The 24,158-nt window shown below is 49.6% G+C and overlaps 10 protein-coding genes across 10 annotated transcripts; 4 read left to right on the top strand and 6 right to left on the bottom strand.

The window, feature by feature from the left end:
- Nucleotides 1–80: 80 nt before the first annotated feature.
- BU24DRAFT_426086 (uncharacterized protein) lies at nt 81–1,959 on the top strand. The gene is made up of 2 exons (XM_033528889.1): nt 81–431; nt 486–1,959. Exons 1-2 carry the CDS (start codon nt 127–129, stop codon nt 1,801–1,803), a joined length of 1,623 nt encoding a protein of 540 aa, XP_033380577.1. The 5' UTR covers nt 81–126; the 3' UTR covers nt 1,804–1,959.
- A 97-nt stretch (nt 1,960–2,056) lies between these two features.
- On the top strand, nt 2,057–2,962 carry BU24DRAFT_485645 (uncharacterized protein; the record flags this gene model as incomplete). The annotated part of the gene is made up of 1 exon (XM_033533393.1): nt 2,057–2,962. The coding sequence occupies one exon, from the start codon at nt 2,057–2,059 to the stop codon at nt 2,960–2,962; it is 906 nt and encodes a 301-aa protein (XP_033380576.1).
- A 1,533-nt stretch (nt 2,963–4,495) lies between these two features.
- On the bottom strand, nt 4,496–6,511 carry BU24DRAFT_412749 (LACT-domain-containing protein; the record flags this gene model as incomplete). The annotated part of the gene is made up of 3 exons (XM_033526127.1): nt 4,496–4,641; nt 4,691–6,098; nt 6,182–6,511. The coding sequence occupies 3 exons, from the start codon at nt 6,509–6,511 to the stop codon at nt 4,496–4,498; spliced, it is 1,884 nt and encodes a 627-aa protein (XP_033380575.1).
- A 255-nt stretch (nt 6,512–6,766) lies between these two features.
- Nucleotides 6,767–7,446, top strand: BU24DRAFT_353214 (acyl-CoA N-acyltransferase; the record flags this gene model as incomplete). Its single annotated transcript, XM_033523769.1, has 2 exons — nt 6,767–6,961; nt 7,021–7,446. 2 exons carry the CDS (start codon nt 6,767–6,769, stop codon nt 7,444–7,446), a joined length of 621 nt encoding a protein of 206 aa, XP_033380574.1.
- Nucleotides 7,447–7,599: 153 nt separating this feature from the next.
- On the bottom strand, nt 7,600–9,322 carry BU24DRAFT_272779 (uncharacterized protein). The gene is made up of 5 exons (XM_033522607.1): nt 8,945–9,322; nt 8,852–8,888; nt 8,724–8,797; nt 8,320–8,675; nt 7,600–8,203 (listed from the first exon to the last, which is right to left on the bottom strand). The coding sequence occupies exons 1-5, from the start codon at nt 9,107–9,109 to the stop codon at nt 7,753–7,755; spliced, it is 1,083 nt and encodes a 360-aa protein (XP_033380573.1). The 5' UTR covers nt 9,110–9,322; the 3' UTR covers nt 7,600–7,752.
- Nucleotides 9,323–10,131: 809 nt separating this feature from the next.
- Nucleotides 10,132–10,554, bottom strand: BU24DRAFT_453667 (uncharacterized protein; the record flags this gene model as incomplete). Its single annotated transcript, XM_033531277.1, has 2 exons — nt 10,272–10,554; nt 10,132–10,219 (listed from the first exon to the last, which is right to left on the bottom strand). The coding sequence occupies exons 1-2, from the start codon at nt 10,514–10,516 to the stop codon at nt 10,132–10,134; spliced, it is 333 nt and encodes a 110-aa protein (XP_033380572.1). The 5' UTR covers nt 10,517–10,554.
- Nucleotides 10,555–11,434: 880 nt separating this feature from the next.
- On the bottom strand, nt 11,435–13,381 carry BU24DRAFT_465791 (uncharacterized protein; the record flags this gene model as incomplete). Its single annotated transcript, XM_033532308.1, has 1 exon — nt 11,435–13,381. One exon carries the CDS (start codon nt 13,379–13,381, stop codon nt 11,435–11,437), a length of 1,947 nt encoding a protein of 648 aa, XP_033380571.1.
- An 809-nt stretch (nt 13,382–14,190) lies between these two features.
- Nucleotides 14,191–16,783, bottom strand: BU24DRAFT_397180 (uncharacterized protein; the record flags this gene model as incomplete). Its single annotated transcript, XM_033525335.1, has 4 exons — nt 16,568–16,783; nt 15,934–16,515; nt 15,563–15,860; nt 14,191–15,505 (listed from the first exon to the last, which is right to left on the bottom strand). The coding sequence occupies exons 1-4, from the start codon at nt 16,749–16,751 to the stop codon at nt 14,191–14,193; spliced, it is 2,379 nt and encodes a 792-aa protein (XP_033380570.1). The 5' UTR covers nt 16,752–16,783.
- A 120-nt stretch (nt 16,784–16,903) lies between these two features.
- On the top strand, nt 16,904–18,776 carry BU24DRAFT_397178 (oligosaccharyltransferase alpha subunit). Its single transcript, XM_033525334.1, has 2 exons — nt 16,904–17,340; nt 17,397–18,776. The coding sequence occupies exons 1-2, from the start codon at nt 16,988–16,990 to the stop codon at nt 18,532–18,534; spliced, it is 1,491 nt and encodes a 496-aa protein (XP_033380569.1). The 5' UTR covers nt 16,904–16,987; the 3' UTR covers nt 18,535–18,776.
- Nucleotides 18,777–18,856: 80 nt separating this feature from the next.
- On the bottom strand, nt 18,857–21,174 carry BU24DRAFT_443512 (cytochrome P450; the record flags this gene model as incomplete). Its single annotated transcript, XM_033530588.1, has 3 exons — nt 18,857–20,006; nt 20,246–20,862; nt 20,951–21,174. The coding sequence occupies 3 exons, from the start codon at nt 21,172–21,174 to the stop codon at nt 18,916–18,918; spliced, it is 1,932 nt and encodes a 643-aa protein (XP_033380568.1). The 3' UTR covers nt 18,857–18,915.
- Between the last annotated feature and the right edge of the window lie 2,984 nt (nt 21,175–24,158).

Genomic DNA, 24,158 nt, shown 5'->3' with positions numbered 1-24,158 from the left:
CTCCACGTTCCACGCCCTGCGAACAGAAAATCTTCTCTACTAGTCTATAAGCTTATAAGTCCCCCACATTGCCCTACACCATCACCATCTTTCGATACTCGTTACTAGTGACGGTTCTCCACAAACATGTCGCGTACTTCAACATCAATTGAGCTCACAGCTTACCCCGAACCATCAGTATTAGCCCATCCCGCGGGTTTAAAGCCATCAACCAAGGGCGATGAGACTCCTAATATATCAGACGATACTAGACCTATCAATCAGCCGGTCGATGCGCGGACAATAGATGTGCCAAACAAGAAGACCACAGCGATTGTGCTAGTCACAATTGTCTGTGTAACTTTCATCAGCAGTTTACTTTCTGGCCTGGTCACAGTCATCTTGCCCACCATGGCGCGAGATGTGAAGTTGGAGGCGAATCTACTACTTTGGTACGTGCAATGTCCAGGATAAGAGTGGTTGCATTTACTGATCTTGAAATTAAGGCCAATATCTGTCTACGCATTGACTTGCGGTTGTACGCTCCTGCTACTAGGATCTATTGCCGATGTTGTCGGAAGCAGGCCAATGTATCTTACTGGAACCTTCCTCCAATCGGGATTTACACTGGCTTGCGGTCTTGCCCAGACTGGCATACAACTTATTGTGTTTCGTGCCTTAGCTGGTGTTGCAATCTCCTTCTGTTTGCCAACCGCCGTCTCTATTATCACGAGTACGTTCCCAGAGGGCAAACGGCGCAATATCGCCTTTGCGTCGTTGGGTGCAGGCCAACCTATTGGTTTCTCTCTGGGCCTGACGCTCGGAGGTATTTTCAACGACAAGATCGGTTGGAGATGGGGTTTCCATGTATCGGCGATCATCAACACTATTGTATTCGTTCTCGCCTTCTTCGGGCTGCCCAAAAACAAAAGGACTGAAGCTGAGCGAGTTCAAGTGTGGTCTCGACTCAAGAATGACATTGATTGGGTGGGCATCCTGATTGGTGCTTTATCCCTGGCGATGCTCTCCTACTCGTTCGCCTCCATCACCGGAAACACTTCGAGGATCCGCGAACCAGGAACGCTCGCTATGCTTGTTATATCGATCGCCCTTGTGCCAGCGTTCATACTTTGGGTAGGCCGACAAGAACGTCTCGGACGGCCCGCTGTCATTCCTAATTCCCTCTGGAGGAACCGCATCTTCACCTGCATTTCGATCGGCGTCTTCGTAATCTGGGGTACCTTCAACGCCATAGAGACCTTATTGACACTATTCTTCCAAGAAGTGCAAGAGATCTCTGCAATCCAGACATCGATTCGCTTCCTACCAGCACCCATCTCCGGAGCGTTGAGTAACATCGTGATGGGACTCATCGCTCACAAAGTTCGAGCGGATTGGTGCGTCACCTTTGGCATTGCCCTGAGCACGATCGCAACCCTCCTGATGGCAATCATCCAGCCGGAGTGGAACTACTGGGCCGCCGCCTTCCCGGCTGTCTTTTTGAACCCCATCGGTGCCGACGCTCTCTTCACTGTATCGAATCTTGTTATTACTCAGGTTTTCCCGGAGAAGACACAGGCGCTCGCTGGAAGTGTGTTCAACACTATTGCACAGATTGGCAAAAGCGTGGGCCTTGCTACTAGTGCGGTCATTGCGGCGTCGATAACAGAGCACAGTCACCATGAGGACAAAACTAGCCCGGAAGCCTTGATGCAAGGATACAGGGCTGCGTTTTGGTATCTTTTCGCTCTCAGCACGGCCGTCGGAGTTCTTTTCGCTTGGGGTCTGCGTGGCATCGGCCGTGTTGGTATGAAGAGAGAGTAAGCTGAAGAGATATCATCATTCTATATTGAAAAAGAAATTCGACATCTAGGTAACAAAATGTATAGTACTGAATCACGATGACTGTGCAGACTCATCTCTCCAGTCATGTATTATTGCTGTAGTCATAGTCAAGAACAAAAGATAACTATTTAGAACACTTTTTCCTGCACCACCATCCAGTGCTCTCCTACAACTCCTTGTTCTCATCAAAATCCTCACTGCCGTTGCGTATTCTGTATCACCAACGATACATATGGCCACGATAACGAAGTTGGCAGTTCTAATACTCTCTCTATATACACTTTCAAGCACTGCAGGTCCAAACGAGACCTTACCACCCTTCTCAATTCCCAACGAGCCCTCTCCTAAATACTGCGTAGGATTTAACTACCAGGCAAACACTACGAACTCAACGCTCGAATCACTATACCCAAGACCCACTCAAGGCTATGGATGGAAGAAGGAAGACGGCTTCAAGTTCGGCAACGTCGTGGTCCAGAACAACTGCGCCTACGATCTCTACCTCCGCTCAGTCGGCGTCTGGCCGCTCGGAGGACCAAAACTTCGAGACACCCCTGGTGGACTCAGCAGTCCCTGCGACGACACAGTGATCCCAATCAAGGCAAACAGCACCTACACCGAACCCTACCGCATAACCTGCCCCATCCCCGTCAACGGAACCTTCCCGCACGGCCAATACTGCGCCGATGAAGACAAACTCGCCGGGCAGGGTATATCGATGAAGTTCGGTCGCACGACCGATGCCGCAGCGGGCGGGATCCTGCAGTTCGAATACGCGCTGGTTCAAGACCCCGTCCGTGGCGACGACTTCCACAGACTCAACTACGATGTCTCGCTGCTGGACTGTGGGACCATACAGAGCGGAGTCGTCGATGCGAACGCTACGAAGATTCAGCATACCGATAAGGTTGACAATTGTCCTGGGTATGATGGCGGCGTTGCGGTGACGTTTCTCCATGATGGAGGCAATGCGACGAATTGTGCGCCGATATACTGTAATGGCGAGGAGCCTTGCAAGATGATCTATACGTGGGATAGGACGAGACAAGGGGAGGCGAGTCTGGCGTGTGAGAGGGAGTATCGGGGTGATATGAGGGTGGATTTGTGTGCGAAGAATAATCCAGAGCGAGCAATGTAAGTTCAACCTTTTGAATGCGGAACGATGTGGTATGACAATTTGCTGATCATTGTGTTCTTTTAGTAAGGCGATGGAGTTGCTAAAGGTGTGGATGGCTACAGCGACGAACACCCCCTCGGGCTACGAACCAACAAGTTCGCCAGTGTCTCCTCCTGGGGGCTCTCCGACATCGAACGTCGGCTTCTCGAGTAAATTACCTCCAGTATCACCAACGTCAAATGCCATTCACTCAAGTACAATGCCTCGGGCATCGCCTCCCCCCTCTACCTACTCCTCTAGACCCGCAACACCCCCATCAGTCTCACTACCACCAGCTATCACTTCAGTAGAGGCAGGAACTGTCACACACTTCGTCACCTCGACAGTCACCTCATTCATCACTGCTTTTCCGTCGACAAATCCAGTGCCTATTCCTTCTTCATCCTTTGTCACAAGCTTTACCTCCAATTCTCAACCCGCAGATCCCAGTCCTCCTGCACCCACAGCATCGGCGTCAAATAAACTCGTCATGAAATCCGTTTTCACATGGCCACAGTCTTCGTCATCGAGCACTGAAGAGAATGCTGAGCCAACCCTTTCGAGCATTGAAGGAATATTGAGCCGTCATCCTCGAGCGTTGCAGACAATTTGGAACCAACACCGACGAGCGCCGAAGAGAACTTGAAACCGTCATCCTCAAGTGCTGAAGAGAATGTCGAGGAAACTCCTACAAGTGATCCGGACGTATCAACGGAAACACCCTGTGCAACAACTGCCTCCTAATTGCGTCACATCACTTCGGCCGCCTTTCCTTTTCCACATCTCTAGACCCTTTTCTTTCGAGCTAATTTTTCACTTAATTCCTTTTTTATATCCCGATGATATGGGATGGATATGGGTGGTTATCATGTTATTGTGTAAAATTATCTACGTTTGGCTAGGAGGATCTTGTGCTTTTCGTTTGGGAGGAAGTATTTCTTGATCTGTTTTGCGAGTTTTCTTTCTGGGAGGATCTTGTGCATCTGGAACGAATACGGGAGGGCTATTTGCTTGCATATTCTTTGCGTTGTTTTCCTGGGAGGTTCTTGTGCTTTTGTTTGTTTTAACGTTTGGATAAATTGAGGAGGGTATCTCCTTGAATGTTTTGTGAGTTGTCTTTTTGCTTTAGATTTACATTGAGGTGGAGAAATTGTTTAGTTCGGTCCGTGGTGGTTCAGTGTAGTGTTAACGAAATATATCTTAAGTTTTGTATTCTTAGTTGTAGTTATATTATTTGATTTGATGTAAATCTCATGTCGTCGATTGAGTACACGAGTGCTGATACAGAACAGGGAACTATTATTCTTACATACACACACATATGATTGACTAGTAATTATGCAGCTATATGCTCGTAGATGTGCAGAAAATGCCTCGCCCCCCAATTCTAAGGTATCATGTCCGAATCGACCACCCGCAAGAATACAAAAGGCCATGCTATTCAAAAACGCCGCGCTACACCAGAATTCGTGATGATATATATCGTACAATATGGGATTTCTTTGCTTTGCTTCGCTACTCCTCTTCGAAGATTTGGACATTGTCGGCATACTTCTTGATGTTCGAGTGTATGGTTTCCTCGATGAGTTCGCCCCTTCCACCGGCGACGCGGAGGATGAGGTCATTCAGTGAGGACCGTCCGAGGATATCGACGTGGTCACCTACGGTGGATTAGCTTGACGGTCTTCAAGAATGGTTGGCACTACAAACCTGTATTTGGTCCACCGCGAGGGGAGAATCGATCCGGCTCGTGTGGCATCTCGTACGTCTTAATCTGCACACCAGCCGGGTTGAATCGCTTCAATTTCCAACCTTTCGAGCACATGTAACCTGCGCTCAGCAAGTTCACTGTGCCGTCGCCTTCGCCCAATACAACACCGTGATCGATTTTGCCATTGCTGCTGTAACCTGTATCAATCGTCACGTTGGTCTTACTGAATGGGTCGTTGTCATCTCTGTAATAATAGGCCCGCTCGGTCTCCTTGCCGATTCCGTAGAAGCAATAGATTTTCAGGTGAGGAGCAAGAGGTAACCTAGTTTCGAGGGGGTTTATCCATTTGGCAGGGATGAGTTGGTTGTCTTCGACCTCCTTAGATGTGTGCGCCACACCATGGGAATAAGATGATTGGACCATGTCTTTGTACCAACCTTCCGCGTTCTGGAAAAGGAATGGCATACTCTCCTCGACCGTCAAGTTTTTGCTAGTCAAGCTAGAATTGCTGTCTCGGAACTGGATGAATTTCCCGTAGGTGATCTCTTGCCCGGGCTTGTCGTCAGGAGCCCATGTGGAGTTTCCCCACACGGCATCTCCGCCGATGGGCAGCATCGACGAGATGCCCGGCATAGCGCGGAATAGCTCAGCCCGCTCGTGGCGAGACAGAAATTTCTCGAGGCCATAGACGGCAAACGCATTGAGCTGGGCGGTATCTTTCATCTCGCCGGAGAGAACCGCTGGCATTCCCTTGAGAGCTCCGAGCATGCAACCACTGATATTGATCCAGGAGTCGATATACGCCTCGACCCATTCGGGCCCTCCATTACCATGCCCTTCTGCTTCTACCCAGTGTAGGAAGTAATAAAGCACCTGCGAGCCCATACTATGAGAAAGGAGAACTACCTTCTTGTTCGAAACGCGGACGGCGATCTCAATGTGTGATTTTAAACGCGTGAAGAATTGGTCGCGCTTCTCGTAGTTCATGTATGACATCCGCCAGTCATATGCCGCGGTAAAGGCATTTGTAGGATCGTAACCGATCGTCGCGAGATTCTCTAGGATTTTGTTCCATATCCAGTAGCCTGTAATGAAGAAATCCGTCGCATCGAAACCTTGAGCGGCGCGGAGCTTGATGCCTGGAGGATCCATCCCGGTCTTCTTGTCAAGCATGATATGCTTCTTCCAACCCGGTTTATCAAGGACCAAGGCCCTCATCATTGTCCACGAGCCCCATAGTCGCTTGCGGAAGTATGGCCTTGACTCTTCTTCGGTTCCCCAGGATTCGAGACCTGTTGAAATGACACCGGGAATCATGATAACCGGGTGTAAAGCGTGGATGCCTTGGGATCGTGCGTGGAGGCCGACGGCGAAGGAGTCGTAATTCACGGCGTCTCGTTCTTGTTTCTACTGAGTTGGACTATTTAGCAATCTGATACCGGATGGTGGTGTAGTCTCTACATTATCTAAATGAGAGTCGCATTGCGTACCTGCAACTGTTTTGCATCCTGAACCAATCCTGCGGGTAAGACATCGAAAAGGCTCTCGAGATTCATACTCTCGAGGCCCGAGAGGTCGATCATGTCATTGCTGCCCGCGAAGAAGGCCGCTACCAGCAGTCCAAACACACCACCCAGTCCAAAAATCCAGAAATTCTTCCTCTTCCCATTTTTCGGGCGATCTTTCGATTTCAGTTGCTGAAGCTTCTCGGCTGTGACGACGCGGAGGTTTTGGGGACGATCCGGATCTGGCGTTGGTTCTCGAGACGGTTCTGTGGACGAGTCGCCTCCGCCGCCGAAGCGGTGCCGCAAAAAAGACATCTATGTCGTAGTTCTCACACAGGGGAAAATTCACTGGGAAGGGACCTAAAATTTGGGTTCAGTTCTAAGTTACATGTGTTTGGGACAGCGCCGAAAGGTTTTGGGACATGTGAAAGGATCGTCATCATGCGGCTAGCTTAATCGTTGCCAAGTAGCCCAAGCTTTCGTGAATGCTAACCTCATCTGCCCCTCTACCAGGTACTCGTATTCCACGACGACACACGATCGGTCGGCAGAGCCCTGTGACGGACGGCCATGTCGGCGATTGCGAACGATAGCGACAAGCAGGCCTCGTCCTCCGGCGAGCTGCAATATATACAGTATGAAGGCGACAAGGAGGAGACATATCTCCCCGCAATTAGACAGCTGATATCGAAGGATCTCTCTGAACCTTACAGCATATACGTCTATAGATACTTCCTTTACCAATGGGGAGATCTATGCTTTATGGTACGGCTCAAATAGGGCTCTTCAATCCCAGATTCCATTCCCTGACCTAACACATTTAGGCCCTTGACCCCTTGACGAATGCGCTCATTGGCGTTGTCGTATGTAAACTCGAGACCCATCGCTCGGGAACCTTCCGGGGCTATATTGCAATGCTTGCGGTCCAAGAATCTCATCGAGGCAAAGGGATAGCCACAAAACTTGTATGCATGGCGATTGATGCTATGGCCGCGCGACAAGCAGACGAAATCGTGCTCGAAACGGAGGTCACAAACACCGCATCCATGAAGTTATACGAACGTTTAGGATTTCTACGGAGTAAGAGATTGCATCGGTACTACCTGAATGGAAACACGGCCTTCAGGTTGGTGCTCTATCTGAAAGCAGGCACGGCATTGAAGAGGCCGGATATGGGCGACGGTGCCATGGGTTACGGTCGGTACGAAGGCGGAGATAATGCTATGTTTGGTGCCGAGGCTATTGCATAGGATTACATAGGATTACATTGGCTGTTCGTGTGCCCAGGACAGATGTGGGATCGAAGTCGCGCAAGATGACAACAACAACGTCCGGAAATGCGACCGATTGTGGGCTTCTAAGGGTCGATGAACCCATTCGAACCCATTGCTAAACCTATGGCCACTTGTCGACATTACGACTCTCGAATCTTATGACAGTCTGCTCCGGGGTGAATTTAGCCAGTGCTGCCCATACCGCGCGGGCGAGGGTTCGCTTGCGAACGTCCCGTGGCTTGTGGTATGCCGTCATAGGATCGGAAAGAGGCACAACATTACTCATAGCCTGCCGCGACTCCAACATCTATGCGCTTTGCAAGGCCTTTGCACGTCTCTTGGATCAACGGCAATTCCTTGCCAAGTGTCTTTTCCGGATAGAACACTTGTGCTCTCACTCGTGGGGCTTACTGGCAGTAGCTGGACGTCGTAATCGTCAACCCGCCTAATTGACCGATCTCGTTCTACCTTCGATGGTATCGCCCCCGACCCTGATGATCCTGATGCGGTGGTCCATCCTTGGTGACGAGTATCTAAGCCACGTAACCGCTGGAGCCATCGCGTAGCCCTGACTACCAAAGGCTTCATCAACGGTAGGCAAGCGCACATTATTCCCGCCGAAGATTCTGTTGCTGTAAGTACGATATCGAGATAATTCGAATACGCTTCGTTAAGTCGATTTGCGCGATTTATGAAAAATATCGTTCCTCGAATTACTGAAACAATGGAAGCGCTGGTGATAGTTAGCACATGGCATAGGTGAAACATGTAGACCTGGTTGCAAAGACAGTCGCATGGCAGTACACCATTGATGTCCGAGGATGAACCATGTCTTGTATGAATACATACATTCCACCAATCATGAAAATCGAAATTAGCGCAATCTTTTGTCTTCTTCTCAATGACATCTTCGTTATCCTGACAGCTGGCAGTCCTAGAACGAGGAAGTCCGTGAAAGCATTTACAATAGCAGTAACAGATATGCCTAATCGTGAAAAGCCGCCCTTGGGGAGCCGGTTCGTCCTTTGAAGAGCGAGCAGTATGATGCAGGTCGAAGTCCACATCAACACAAGGGCAAAAATGGCCCACCAAGCCCATCGAAACCAGGCCGTAAGCATTGTGAAGGTGCGTCGGTAGAGGAAAAGAATTGATGCCTTTATAAAAGTTATGCTGAAGACGTAGAGAAGTGCAAGTGCATCATAGACCTATGCATGTGAGTAGACGACCATAAGAAAATGGAGAGGAAACCCTACAGGCATAGTGAAATCCTTCTCTGACTGACTCTGGACAGAGATATCTTCAAGATCGAGAGCTCCACTAGCTGTGACTTTGAATTATTAGTCCCCTATATGCCAAAACATGGAGTACTATGGGTGCTTACGAAGGAAACCGGAGATCAATAACCCTATGTTTGCAGCCTACTCAAAACCCGTCAGCACATTGCATGAAAAGGTACTGTATGTTGGCCATTTACGTAGGCAAGGTAGGCAAGATAATCATCTACAGAGGGCCTCGCCTTCATAACTCTTCGCGATAAAAGCCGCCCAATGACCGCCGATGTTGTCAAGACGACGTCCAACGAGAGTATGCCATAGGCTGGAGCGTTGTATACGGCTGGAACTGAACTATTCGCGCCCATCTCGACGGAGGAATAACAGTTAATGTAGATTGAGAGACGCAAGTTAATTTGGCTTGCAAAGTGCGGGCGTAATCACCCTTATGTCTAGTTCATATCGTCCTGCCTGTCGGGTATCACAAGGATATTTGCAAAAAGTGTGGCGCATAGTCACCGACAACAATGGCGTTCACCAGATTCAAGCATCCTCCGCGCTCAATCAGCTCTTGCTGGGATAGACTATTGTGATGCGCTGAATGTGATCTGGGGGCGTCGTTTCCTTCCTTCTGATGTCTGTTCGATGTATGTATATTCGGTGACCCATCTCAGCCATAATTTAATCAAATTCGGAGTTCGTATTGCAAAAAGTGTTGTGAAGTACTCAAACAGGAAGAAATTTTGTATGTACATTTTTTACTTATGCCAGGTCTCACAGGTGAACCCATTGACTTTCCATGACCTGCATAGTCTATATGACCCGGCTTATGTTGGACGGTGATCAACACCAAACCATCAATTTTATTGGCTCCTTACCTGCGAACTGCGGAATGCCTTTTTCGTTAGTTTTCCCTAAATGTGTTATACAGCCAACAACAAATAAGCCCGACGTCAAAGTGAGTTTTCCATTGCCTGTAACGGAACCCGATGGATCAGCGAACGCTGCGGGTGGATCGATTTACTGCTTATTCTCCTGACCAAAGACTCGTGGTATCGTCATGGATTCGCACTTTACACATGCAGGTCCCATCCAAGATATGACTGCGGGGCTGAAACGGGATTCGACTTTGAACATTTGAACGTTTATCTTTACTTCTCTGGTCATGGAAGAGAACGTGTAAGTGATGATATTCATCCATGCTTAAGGCTTGATTTGTCTACATGTCCGTTGCGTATATGACCTAGCGCACCATGATGCCTCATAAAGACATTATCGAGTTAAGAAAGAGCGACTAAGGTGAGAATGAAAGGAAAATATGAAACTGATGACTGCAGACATATTCAACGTCCCCGTTCCAAACAGCGAGGTATTGAAACTTCCGAGTCCTTCACAAATTGTCCAAGTAGTACCACTGGCCATCGAGGGACCAAGTCCCAGAACGCCAGCCGCCTTTCAAGCATTGGTTGATGATTTCCCTGCGTCGTAAATGTTAGCAAGTTTGCATTTACTAGACTCGCCGTTACGCACTCAGTAGCATCCCAACAATGGCTATATCCTTTACCGCCATCAAGTCGCTGTCTTTGGAGTGTTGCCGCATTGACATTTCTGGTGCATGGTTGCTGGAACGGACAGCCACCACCGCAGACAGTCTCGCGGACTTTCCAGGCATCTTCGATATTGCCTCCCGATCCATTGTGATCACACTGGGCAGCTAGAGCAGCTGGGCTGAAAAGAACAGCAAGAGTAATGATCTTGGAAGTAGAAAATTGCATTTTCAAAGTGTATGGTGCAAGATGGGACTGACTGTCTTTCAGTTGAGAAGTCGAGTTGTTGATTTGCGATAATTTTATTGACAAAGAAGCAGACATATTTATACTTCGACAATGTCACATACTCACTTTTATTGATGACAGTTCACGTGTACCTTCTGAGGCAATAGTTCATTCTGAGGATTACCATTGGCCATTGTTATGCTGACAAGATTTACTGCATTTGGTATTTATTACGACCAGATCTTCCCCACAAAGCCAAGAACCTTGAAATGGATATAAGTACGATTCGTATGTAGTGCCTAAGCGGGAAGATGCAACGAAATTCAGACCGCTCTTTACTCCGGGTATAACTGCATGGAAAGCTTTCTCCAGGTTACCTGCTGATAGATAATCAGAGACCCAAAGTGCCTCGTGCGTGTAATTAATCAAGTCATGTCGGATTCAAATCAGTGAATGATACATGGTTGTGATATGAAAAGCAGCCGAATGGCTGATGTCACATTCTTCATGGATAGTATCGAATAGGAAGTCTCTATAGACCCTATTATCTTTATGTTCAAGGCCATCAAAAATCCCAAGCCCCCTATCTTCCTGTCCAAGCCCATCACAAATCCCAATGCCCTTACATTTGAGCCGAAGTAGGCAAATCCCAATACCCCACTATGTTCATGTCCATGGCCTTCCAAAATTCAAGGCCTACATCATCTGATCTGAAGCAGATTCCGAATACTCCATCAGCCATAACTAATAGTACAAGAGGAGAGAAACCTAAATGCATCCCTATCATTAGTCTCAAGCCTGTTGCCCAAAGTCATTTGTATGAACACCTGAATCTCGAAAGAACATACGACAGACCCCGTCGCAATAGCAAACAGTCACATGTGTCCTTCCTTAACGACTCTGGTCTCCCCAGCTCAGCTAAGCCTTCCGCTTGCCCTTCGCGACGTCTGACATACCAGCTGAAGAGTCATCTCTTCTGCTGAGCGAACGAGGCAGACGAGGGCTCAATTCGGATGGATCGTCTAGAGAGGCCCGCTGCTTCTTTGAGGGCGAGACCAACCCGCTCGAATACCCTGAGTTTCTGTTGGCCTTGTGGGGCGACAAGCTACGGAGCCTCTTGCGTAGACTCGAAGCCCACTCCCTCCGGCTCGATTTGAGAGTCTCCGAGCGCAGTACGAAATCGACGAGTTCTCCGATGACTTTGTCCTTCACGGACACCAGTTTGGCCACCGAAGCTTCCACGATTTTCAGGCTATTTTGACGGTCGAGTTCGTATTGCTCCAGCAGAGCCACCGCAATATACTGTTGGGCCTTGATAAACCTATGTCCGTGGACCTCCAATGGCTCCGGCATGATACGTGCGTCCGTCAACAACTCCAGTGCGTGCTCGTAAATATGACTGTGACCTCCATCAGGTATGTTATTGATGTGGACCTGCTTGTCCCACTTATCACAAGCCAGCCCTTGAGGGAATGGGATGTTGCAAACAGTGAGATAGGCTGTTGCTACCCTCGTGCAGCTAAGACGATACTCTAATTGAGCAAGAGTACTAGCCATGTGATCCCATGATGTACCAACATTCTGATACACCCTTAAAAAGCTCGAGGTGATTCTTTGATTCCCTGCCATTGAACTTCTCCCTGGGCAGCTGTTTATGTACTCGACTGCAAGATTAATGACATGTCTCCTTGCTGCTCTCGCAGAACCAAATCGTCCCCTCATGCTCTGACCTAGAAGTCTAGTCGGTAAGTCCTCGTTAAGGGAATTTGCTGGGTCCCGGTTGATCCCACTTTTCGTGTCCATTGAGGTAGGGCGAATTGGCAAAGCGAGGAATCGTTCCTCGAAATTAGCAAGAGGTATTCCAGTCCTTTCGCCCCAAGACGTACTCCACTCGTCGTCTTGGGTAGAAAATGACAGATTATGGGTGTCCGCCAGTCTGTCGACACGTGTCGCGAGTACCGAATGGCACTCCTCGACGAATTTGCTGAACGCCTTGTTTAAAATCACATAATGTCCTTGGCTTTGTGATTGCAATTCCTGCTCTGCGGGCTCCTTCATTTCATCCTTCAAGGCCTTGAGCAACTTAGTCATCCAAACAGAGCCTGAGTATCGCATCGAGCCGCTCTCGGGCCAGGACTCAGACTCTAAAAGATGACTCGCAGCTGTCAATGCTGTGCTATTCACATTAGCTGTCCAAGCTGCTGAGTAGCATGATTTTGATAACATGGTCCACTGAAGGCCCTCTGAGATTACTGATTGCACCTGGGACATGTATAATGCCTTCTCAGCGCGTAGTGGCACTTCAGCCCACACTTCTTCTTTACTTATGGACCCAAAAATAATGGCCTTTGTGGTCTGGTGCCCATGCCCAAAGAGTAACACCAGTAGGGGCTCGCGCTTGCGCTTGGCTTCAGCAGCCTCTCGACGCAATATTTCGACGCAGTCGTTGACTGCTGTATCCGGCGAAAGTAGTTGCACAGGAGTCAGCCTGTTCTGATCGAGAATATCCTGGTTCAGAACGACTCTTCTGTCCTTGTATGGGTTCCCGTGAAGATATTCCTTATACTTCGAAACAAGTATTGACGGTTGTAGTGTCGTTAACCAGGTCTGCTTCGATCCAAGACCGCGCAGCAAGATGTTGAATAGATAAAAGTCGGAGAGTAGCCAGCCATCAGCCTCAGGATCCGCATCATCTAAGTTCATAACACCACAGACTGCCACAACCCTTGAGTTTTTATGGAATTCCGGGAACGTGTAAGTATGGAATTCCGTCGATTCCCTTTCCCTGATTCGGCCGATGGTGTCCCTTCCAAGTTTCAAGGAAGCAAGATCGCTTTCCACACTCTTAGTGTTGTGGGAAGACATTATAGTTTATTGCGGAGAAGAACCAATCTTGTGTCGGTAATGAAAGGGATTAAAGGGGGCAAGATGGTAGAGGGTAGAAGCGATAGAGGGCAGACGTGATAGATGAGTAGGGTGATAAGAGGAAAGAAGTAATAGAGGCCTGAAGTCGCAAAGGGAGAAGTAATAGAGGCAAAGTGAGAGAGGGAAAAAGGGTTGGAAGGCAGACGTGATAGATGGATAAGGTAAGAGAGAAAAGAGCCGAGAGAGGTAGGAGAGGTAAGAGATTGGAGAGGTGGGAGAAGAAAGAGGTTGTGGAGGCAAATGGGAATAGAGGGGACGATGAATGGAGGGAACAGGTTTTGAAAGTAATGATAGGTAGTGATTTTCAAAGACTTAAGGATCGAAATTCTTGAAACAGAATGATGGGAAAAAAAGGAGGGTTTGGGAAGGAATCGGGTCCTTTTATATCTGACTTCGTAGGTACCCCGTACCATGGGACCGTATTTCGTTGGCAAGTCGATCCATGGGATTGGATTTTGTTTGCAACATTTCTCATGCTTCCTCCACGGTACTGTAATTCATTTGCTGAACAGTCACGAACGCGCCCTACAATAGCAATTCGGCTACAATAAGCCATACTAATCCCATATGACCATCCTTGCTTGTAATTAAACTACGCCCATTCCCTGTGAGAGAGATCGTATGCCGGATGGTGGACTGAGCGATTGCTAGCTTCACATCAAATTGAAATCTGCCCGTCATGAAATTGATCACCGGGAAGCCACAGAATAGCATGAATGGATTTGTGAAGGCAGCACGCGATTATATTTCTACAAATATCCAATAAGTGTCTTGAGCTCACCACTAACACTGTCTTTAGTTTTCAAGCTCATTCCAGCAGCTCTCTGCGCCAGGCCAACGACGTCCTCTACCTTCTTTCCCTTCACCAATCCGGCCGAAAGAACCCCAAGGAAAGTGTCGCCAACGCCATTCACACTCACTACCTCACCTTCACCCAAAATCTTGTCTGTTGGGAACATTCTTACATACAAGCCACCCACACCAATCTCGTTATCGTTGTTCGACCGTCTCGAGAGTACGTAAGGCGCTTCTTCCCGGGAGCTCAACGCTGGGTCATCTGATTTAAGTAGCTTGGTGAGGAGAACGCCTTTAGAGCCGAGCTTTGTCAATATGGTGGGAATAAAAGGCAGAAGCTTGATGGCTTGCTGAGGTATGCCTGCATCAACGAGTTCTGGATTGGTCGTATGTGCCAGTGGTACGCGTAGACCGGAAGAAGGTATACCCAGCGCATCGATGACACGAAACCAGGAAGAAAAGGTGCTGAACAGATCAAGTTCCAGGGCAGTGTTGTGGAGTGTCGTCAATTCGTAGATATTTGGAGTTGCGAGGTCAACAAGGTTGGTAGGGAAAATAGGAGTCGGATTGTCGGGACTCGGCCGTGAGAAAAGTCGGGTCGATTTCGCGGTTGAGACTGGTTCGAATATATTGAATGCGTTGATGGATTTGCCATATTGGAACCAAGCTTGAAGCGACTCGGAAGTCCAATTCGCATCTGCTATGAGACATTTGGGTTTAGCGGTGGACGGAGTAGTCAGCCAATGTTCGTTGATGCTCGAAGGTGTTATCGATTCAAGAATGCTCATATCTGCCATAGCCATAGTGAGGTCCTTGTGAGCATTGTTGACTGCAACATATTGCGCTGTTCTAAGCGGCTGGGGTAAAGTCCAAATCGCTTCAGTTTGCATGCCTTCCGATTGCATTTGGCTGACAGCTGCCCGGCCACTAAGGTCATCCCCAACCGCGCTATAGAGGCGTACTGATGCACCCACTAATTGAGCGGCCTTAGCAATGTTATGCGCAACACCTCCCAACGATTGACTGATCACTGCAGGGTTGGAAGTGTGGAGCGATGGGTCTACTTGGTTTTGGGAGCTTGATAGAGGTGCAAAGTCACAAGAAAAGTCTACTGCAAGTGCACCTGCAACTATGATGTCCGGAGGGGATTCACTAATACTAATGTCCGACGAGGTGGTGCGAGATGCCGCTGGTGGCGTGTCGTGGACTCTAGCTTCAGAAGATGTAGATGGGTTCGCAGGAAGTGGAGTGAGATATGCGGAAGTGCGTCTACATACTTACAATCAGCCAGTGTCTACAATGTTGCAGCAAGAGTGTCTGGCTCACCCCTGGGCATCAGCTTGTTTAGCTTCTAGAATGGCAAGTTCTCGAGCTACAATAGTGGCTCTCCGCACATTAGACTCTATCAGTGCCCGATTGGCCGGAATACTCTTGCCGTTGCTAAGCTCCTTGATCTTTGCTAGAATGAAGGGGGTGTTGTCCTTGCCGGAAACACCTTGAGCATCGGCCTGCCGAATTGCTTCCTCGATAATTGTGTCCATGGTCTCTTTGGGTATTGCTGCCTCCGCTGGCACAGGATTTGCAAACAGTAGGCCGGATGAGATTTGTAGTGCATGCTGGGCATCTGTTTGGTGTTTTAGTCTCTGTCTTTGAAATAGGATTATGCCGAGAGCAGCATAAAATGTAGGTATCCTTACGTATAATCGCAGCGGCTTCGATTTCGTTCTCGATGGTTGTCGGGCTCCTGACACCGCTGTCTCTGGACCAGAAAGCAGGAAAATCAACCTTTCCCTTCCTCCCGTCTGCAAAAGTCCCTACGCCAACACCCTCGGTCTCGAGATATTCGAGTGTTCGGGGAATGTCAAGAAAGCTCTTGCAACCACTGCTGACCACAGTGACTGGCGTCCGTCCCAGCTCAGTGAGGTCAGCAGAGATGTCCATGCTGGACTCCGCACCTCGATGTACACCCCCAAGACCACCAGTACCAAAGATCTTGATTCCAGCGAGATGGGCAAGAAGCATTGTTCCAGCGATCGTAGTGCCACCATTATATTCCTTTCCTGCCAGTCGCAACCCACAAACGTAGCTTAAATCTCGCCTCGATAGCTTCAGGGTGTTTTCCTTTCCTGCAGACGAAGCAAGCCGGATCAATTCTTCCGCGGACATGCCCACGCGAGCTACACCATCGAGGATTCCGATAGTTGCGGGTACTCCGCCGTTGACGCGAACAACGCTTTCGAGAAGTGAGGCGAGGGCTACATTTTCCGGATATGGGAAACCTGATTTAACAGTCAGATTGATTCTCCTAGAGCAGAGCGGGAGCTTCCATACCGTGAGTATATATCGTTGTCTCAAGTGCTACGACTGGCCTCTTCGAGTTCAAAGCTTCCTGTACCTCGTCCGAAACCCTAAAGAACCCATTGTTGGTCAAGGCCCGTCGTGGGACTTTCGGCGACAGGATCGACTTATGTAGCGATATACCTGGCCTTATCAGAGCCTTCTGAGGGAACTTCATGGTCGAAACTATGAGGGAAATGTGATATTGGAAGAGTCAAAGCTGGCCAGGTACTGGGGGCGGGGCGGAGATCCTAGGCGCGGAGCGGAAGGCGGCCCGCCGTGGCAGAATCGTTGAAGACACGCATCAGCTCGAGACAGTCGTAATCGCCAGGAACATATCAACATCCCCACCATTCTGTTCTATTGTCTCTTTTATACCTCATCTATGCTAGGACAGCTAGCCTGGTACCCAAGATGAGGTCAATTACCCTCGTAGCCAGCTGTCTGGCAGCTCTTTCGAGCTTCGTTACCGCCGAGTTGAACCTCTCCCAACCTTTGCGATCAAAACAGGTGCTATCCAGCGCATTCAAGCCGCCGCAGGTCTTCAAGAATGCCAATTTGGTCCGCACGACGAATCTCGACAAAGCCTTTCCCCGAGAGACCATCAATGTCGTTATTGAAAACATTGATACGAAGCCGCAGTCCGAATACTACCTTCCGTTCGAGACAAGCTTGATTTCGAAAGTTGGAGGTTTGGAAGCTTCTGATAAGAAGAATCCTAATCTTGGAGCTTTCAAAGTAGAGGTCGTAGGATTTGAGGAGGCCAGGTAAGATAATTCGAGCTGGCGAACCCGAACTTTCCACTAATGCGCGCATCCTCCAGTTCAACCGAGTTCTACCTCATTCATCTACCGAAACCGCTCGCTCCCAAGGAACAGCAGACGCTCAGCATTACCTACTCGATCCTTTCGACGCTTTCTCCAGTCCCGGCGACCATTGCTCAGTCTGAAAAGCAATATGTTCAGTATACCTTCAGCGCATATACCCCATCTGCATACACGACCGACAAACAGAAGACCAAAGTCAAGTTCCCCAATGGCGACATTCCGGATTATACCACTCTCCCTGCAGACGTGAACGCCGAGAACAAAGCCGACCCTCAGAAGCAAGGGTCCACATTCACTTATGGGCCGTACGAGAAGATTCCAGCCGGTGCGGAGCAGGAGGTCAGCGTGCGCTACGAGTTCACGAAGCCACTCACCCACGCATCTTTGTTGGAGCGAGATATCGAGGTTTCCCACTGGGGTGGTAACCTAGCGGTCGAGGAGCGTTACTGGCTTCAGAACCTGGGCGCAAAGCTCAAGAACCACTTCTCTCGTGTTGAATGGCAGAAGTCGTCCTACATGAGCCCACCCACATCCGCGCTCAAAGCGCTCAATCTCCCCTTGAACCCAGGTGCTCTGAACCCATACTTCACGGACGACATTGGTAACGTTTCGACCTCGCGATTCCGACCCGGCAAGAGGGAGGCTCTCTTAGAATTGAAGCCACGCTACCCTGTTTTCGGAGGATGGAAGTACAGCTTCCGTGTTGGCTGGGACGCAAACCTTTCAAGCTACTTGCGAAAGGTTGCAGGTGGCGACTCTTATGTTCTTAAGGTGCCCTTCTTGGAGGGACCTCGCCAACCCGAGGGTATCGAGTACGCGCGCGTCAACCTCCGTGTCATCCTGCCCGAAGGCGCTACCAATGTGAAATATTCCACCGTCGTTCCGGTCATTGACAGCGATACCACCCTGCACAGAACCTTCATGGACACCATCGGCCGTACCACGTTGTCCCTCACTGCCATTAACATTGTCGACGACTTCCGCGACCGTGACCTGATCGTTACCTACGACTACCCCTGGACAGCCGGGTTCCGGAAACCCGTCGTCATCACGCTGGGAATGTTTGCCATTTTCGCCACGGTATGGGTAGTGGGAAGCCTTGACACCAGCATTGGAAAGAAGAAGACCGCTTAGCAGAATATAGGACGGACAGCAGTTAGGATTCAAGTCGATTGAAATGAGTGGAAGGATATCAAAGGGAACCAAAATTATATAGGAGTATGGGTCTCTGAAATGTATTATGCTTTTCATGAGCGTTGGTATGTTTGTTACTTCATGTAGAACAAAACATTGGTGTTTTAGCAATTCTGAGCCTTTGACTAGTATCACACAGTATTGATCGTTTTCTCATTAACTTTATTGCTTAACGGAAAGATGTAGCCTTCAACTACGTGTGTACACATAAACTCCGACCCACACGCCTCTCCAAAAGCGAATGCACCTTCAACTCCCCAACCCATGCAAACCCATATATCCCATTCACCCCTACCATCTCTCCGCAAAAGAAGAAAAACATTACGCAAAACTGAATCTCTCCTCACCCCTCCTCACAACCCTAATAGGAATCTTCTTCCCCCTCAACTGCAGCGTGATAACAGATCCCATCGTATTTCTTAGCAGGTACTCCGCCCCATCAATCGCCTTCTCATAAACCGCCTTCCTCTCCTCCCCACCAACCGGCATCCTCTCCACCTCCTCGTCACTCGCAAACTCATCCACCGCCAACTCGACGCTGTTCTGCGAGAAAATGACGACCAGCGCGGCCAGGATCTCCGTCTGCGCGAAGCGGCGCCCAATGCACGAGCGATAGCCGTCCGAGAAGGGAATATACGACCCCTTGACCGGCTTGAAGAGCCGGGACGTCGGTTCATCGCCTGGCGGACCGCGCAGATCCCCATCGATGTTATCGTCGGGCGTGGATTCGGCCTGTGGTTTCGTGCTGCCGGTGAGCCAGCGCTCGGGGCGGAAGGTGTCGATATCGGGGTACTTTGACGGGAATGTGTCGTTTGATGATGTGTTTGATGCGGGAGCAGCCCAGTACTTTGGGTTACGGTGGACGGCGCCGCTGAGGTGGATGTATACTCCGCCCGGCATCGTGTACTGTTTTCCGTCCATGGTGAAGCGTTGGGGGGACCCTGCGGCGGTGGACTTGGGGATGTTGACGACGGGTTGGAACATGCGGAGGGTTTCGTTCATGACGGCGGCGGGCATGCCGTCGAAGAGCTTGGAGAAGTCATCTTCGTAGGACAGGTCTTGGGGGTTTCTGCCTTTGAGGATGCGGTCGATGTCTTGTTGGAGGCGGCGTTGGCAGGAGGGGTTCATGGCGAGGAAGAGGAGGGAGAAGTGGATTGCGTTGGCGGTGGTTTCGTGGCCGGCGAGGAGAATCACGAAGGCGTTGCCTAGCAGGTCGGATTTGGCGAAGCGGCTGTTGGTGTCGGTGAGGATGTTGGAATGGCGGATTAGGGAGAGGAAGAGGTCCATGCCGTCGACGGAGGTGTTGCCGGAGAGGACTTGGGTCTTCTTGAGCTCGTACATCTCGCTCATGTATTGACCCCATTCTTTCACTGATTGACCCACTGTGCGGTGGAGCTTGAAAGGAGACATGGCTACAAAAGAAATCAGTATAAAATGCTCAAAACGGAATAGAAGAAAAAGTGACAAAATAAAACCATGATTAAACAAGAAGAATAATGGAATCCGAAAAGAAAATAGCAATAAAATAAGAAAGCAGCCAAGTGTAAATTAAATATCAATATAACAAAAAGAAACAAATCAAATTATAGAACTGGCTTCAAGAGACATTCTCGTGAATGTAAATATAAGAAATTTGAAATCGTATACGTACGTAGGTATTTAGGAGGAATGATTTGAGTCCACATCATATTCTCCAACAATTCACTGATTGCTTCTCTGTAATTCATGCTGTGGCCCTCTGGTACTTCGGATGTGACAGATAGTGAGTTAGTATCAGTTTTCTCTTCAGCAAACTGTCCGTTAGCCCTAGCCTCCTCTTCATGAGGCCAGAAGACACGGACATCGAATCCAGCACGACTGACGACATAGAGAGCAAACCTCATCGTATCCAAGGCCGGGTCAGTGATCGTCGTATCGCCTTTCCCATCGGCGCCCGTCCACAACCTCAGCAAGGACTTCGCGTGATGCAACGACTCGACGAAGACGAGTTCATTATTCTTCTCGCTGAAAGCCGGCGCGGTGAGTTTCCTATGCATGCGCCAGTCGGAGCCCTCGGTGGACACGAGGTTCTTGCCATAGATGTCAAGCGCCCCGTACATGTCGAGCGGCTTTGGGAAGTCATTTCTCCGGGTGGTGATTTGCGTGTTGGTCTCTGCGTCAGCGACGAAGGCATTGATCTTGTATGGCGAGACGACGAGAAATACATCTGAGCCTATCTTTTGGAACGGTTCGTGGCCGAACCGGTACGCCCATTCTGGATCTAGGATTCTGCAGGGAGTGCCTGGTCAACGAAAGAGTGTCTGACATTGGGTGGTCACGAGTGCAGGGAGTGGTTTTTGAAGGGAATGAGACATACTGTAACCATAGGCCTTTACAGAATGATGGCAGCTTGTGAAGTAGTGGGAGCCAGATGGCGTTTGTTGCTAGCCAAAACATAGAATACACATTCCACAGAGTGATTACGTAGGGAAGGCCAGATGCCTTCGCCTCGGAGATGTTTCTTGCTAACCTGCGGTATCTGGCAAGGACATTGTACAAGACAATAACGACTACTGCGGTCAATACTAGGCGAAGAGCCATCGCACCCTGTTGTGACGCGCTCTTGTGAGGGGTAGACGGGACTTGCAGCGAACACTTCAGCAAGACAGGCGCAAGGAGAGGATGAAAATCACAGAAGTGGAGAAGTAAACGCGGAAGAACGGTGAATCTGGTTCTTAGGAACTGTGGACTGTAGCAATGGTGAGAAGTGAGGTCGAGTTGTAGACATTTGAAGCTGAGGCAAAAGATGCCCACACTCTACAATTGGACTAGATCTGCGGGTTGTGCTTCATGACGGTCTCAGATTGACCATTGAGCGTCTCGGTATTAGAATGCTCTAAATTAGGCTGGCTAGGTACATATCGTATTGCTCGTTGGAACGTCATACATTCAAACTGAATCTCAAGAATCGAATATCTTCCTCAGAATATTTGACGATATCAAAGTCACCAATAATTATTTTCAGAGGAAGATGCGTTAAGAGAGAGCATGTTGGTTAATGCGGGAAAGGGAGGCCTTGTACTAAACCGGATTGGGCCAAAGTGCGGTGAGATGATTGATCCACTGCGACAGCCAAAGGCCGAGCGACATCTCGTAGCTCGAGAGATGTCCAACCAGAAACGTGTGATCTATCACACTTAGACCTGTCACAGTCACATAGTTATGTACTCCGTACTTGACCAACGAGCGTTATGATTTGATTGCTCCTCCCTGTAGGACTCGAACTCTTCAAGAGTTTATCGGAAGCCACGGTGATCTTGCGGTATAGTAGGGTGCCACTGAATATATCTAGATCTGTCTCACACGAACGCAGTCAAAGGCGACACAGAACCTATCTGGATGACGACAGTAGCCTTGCATAACGACGCAGGCTGCGGCGCGTCGTTGTTTGGGAAGTGGTAGGCGACTGAAAGGAGGCATTGGACGGATGCTGTTCGTTTGTGATGCCTTTGATGCGAGCATGTCCACTCGCCAAACATGCAGTCCCACTTCATGACATGTCGCTACCTACTAATATGTATGTACTACAACCTGCCCTGCACATAGTGATGGCGCACTGGTGCATTGATGCAATGTTCACAGACCCAGCGCTCTATACTGTGTATGTGCAGGGTGATATTGTGTTGGTTGCACAGTCCCTTGAATGCACATCCTGCTCCGCAAACCCTGATGCCAGCAGACGAGGCTGTTTCTCTCCATTTACAGTCAAACGAAGCCGGCAAATAGATTACAAGCAATTATACACGACTACGAGATCACGGACTAGGGGAGCGAGCAGAAGGTCCGCAATCATTCCGTTCAGCTTCTGTAACACAGGCCTGTGTGTGTCCTTGAACACGGGTGGTTGTCTCAAAGGAGGCTCGTCTGTTTCGAACGTTTTCTGGAATTTCAAGCAGGACAGGACGGGGCCTCTAGGGTCGGCCACGGCCCACGCCGGCGCTCCTAAGACCTCGTGGCATTCGCCCTGATCCACGTGGATACCTTTCATCGTGGAGGGGCCGGGATGGGCCAGTCTCTAGAGCGCACGCAGCGATGGACATTGGGGTCGTGATAGGCTCAGTTGGACTGATTTGACCCTCGGACATATTGTCCGTGAAGCCTAGGCGAGAATATTGGCGTTTAGAGAACAGCCTCACCGTATCCAACCCATTACCGGCACGCTGAACAACCGGCCACCCGATCGGCTGGATATTTGACAGCGAATTTAACGATTTCACCGCTTTGAGGATCAATCGGCGACCCGGTCAGGTTAGCTCTGTACGCCTTGTGCTGTTTCTAGGAAGTCAGTCGAGTGCAGGTGACCAAACTTCTCGCTCGTTCGTGGTCATCAATATGCAACTACGTATGGGGCACGAACTAGGGAACTGAGGGGAATCATGCCATTTTGGAGCGACACTGCGCAGTCTCGCGCCGATTAATGAAGCACACCTTGCTGTGCATGGCTCGATTACCAGATTTTATTGCATGTTTTTCCCAGGGTTGCTAGATTGTACGATCAGAAGTGGTCGAAGAAATGCGCTGATGGCAGGCCTAGTCTGCCAGCATCAAGGGTGTTCGGCGAACATGGGGCTCTGCAAGTAGTCCTACATGGCAGCGTCGAGGCAAGGCATCATGATGATCCTACCTACACGATGCAGTGTTTGGTTCGTCTCGAGCTCGACTCGACTTTGTCGAGTAACGAGTTATAGATGTGTGTACACAGTAGGGTAGGTGCAGTCGTATTGGGAACGAGAATATGGGCGAGTGTTGTCCAATCGTCCAGGGCATGAGCAGGGCAGGGCAGGACCGTGAGTTGATGTAAATGATGCTATGACAGACATACAGCAGCGCATTCGAGGGCTTCGGCGGCTCTGCGGGGGCAATTCCAGGTACAGCAGCATTGGAGTAACGCAAGGTGTGCGGGCTGGTACGGTAGGATCGCATTGACACAGCAGGATTTCTGATAGAGACGGCAACAGAAGGGAGATGGCTGGCCCAGGGATGGATACAGCGGCCCAACCCTGCTGATCTTGGGCAGTCAGATCGCGAAGCATGATGACAGACGAAGAGCTAACTGTACCCTTATGTCGTGTAGAAGGTCAACCGTGGTCAACCGTGGCGGACTACCTGAGTCGTCGTTGTCTCAAACAGCGGTGGCACTCTCGGGTAAGGGGTGGTGGGGTGGAATTAGAGCTTGGTGGCATCGGACAGCTTCGGGCCGTGCAGACATTAGTTCAGTTAGCCAGCTACACCAACGCCTACATCTCCACTCCCAGACTCTGGCCACACGCGATGGCAATGCAGCTCGTTGCAGTGATTCGCGAACGCGTCCGACCAAGGGAAGCCAGGAAGAGCCACTGGCCCAAGATTGACACGGCAGGCGAGTCAATCAACGGACAACGACAGACGAGAGACAGAGGAGAGCGAAAGTCAATGGCTGGAAGGGCTATTTGAAGGAACACGAACGGCAAAAGGCCCCCTCCGTGCCATTGTAGAGGTCAACGGAGCGCGCGCATCGCGTCACTTCTCTGATATCTTCTGGAAGG

Source organism: Aaosphaeria arxii, assembly GCF_010015735.1.
Source record: "Aaosphaeria arxii CBS 175.79 unplaced genomic scaffold BU24scaffold_8, whole genome shotgun sequence".
Classification (NCBI taxonomy): Eukaryota; Fungi; Ascomycota; class Dothideomycetes; order Pleosporales; genus Aaosphaeria; species Aaosphaeria arxii.
Note: the sequence above shows the minus strand (reverse complement) of the source record. Positions and strands in the feature narration are given on the sequence as shown.

Bases quoted from the DNA above. Each gene is read 5' to 3' on its own strand.
- BU24DRAFT_426086 (XM_033528889.1), top strand. From the start codon at position 127: ATGTCGCGTACTTCAACATCAATTGAGCTCACAGCTTACCCCGAACCA. The intron at 432-485 runs GTACGTGCAATG...CTTGAAATTAAG, and splicing joins GAGGCGAATCTACTACTTTG to GCCAATATCTGTCTACGCAT.
- BU24DRAFT_272779 (XM_033522607.1), bottom strand. From the start codon at position 9,109: ATGGGCGCGAATAGTTCAGTTCCAGCCGTATACAACGCTCCAGCCTAT. The intron at 8,676-8,723 runs GTAGGGTTTCCT...TCACATGCATAG, and splicing joins AGAAGGATTTCACTATGCCT to GTCTATGATGCACTTGCACT. The intron at 8,204-8,319 runs GTATGTATTCAT...AACTATCACCAG, and splicing joins ATTTTCATGATTGGTGGAAT to CGCTTCCATTGTTTCAGTAA.
- BU24DRAFT_397178 (XM_033525334.1), top strand. From the start codon at position 16,988: ATGAGGTCAATTACCCTCGTAGCCAGCTGTCTGGCAGCTCTTTCGAGC. The intron at 17,341-17,396 runs GTAAGATAATTC...CGCATCCTCCAG, and splicing joins GTAGGATTTGAGGAGGCCAG to TTCAACCGAGTTCTACCTCA.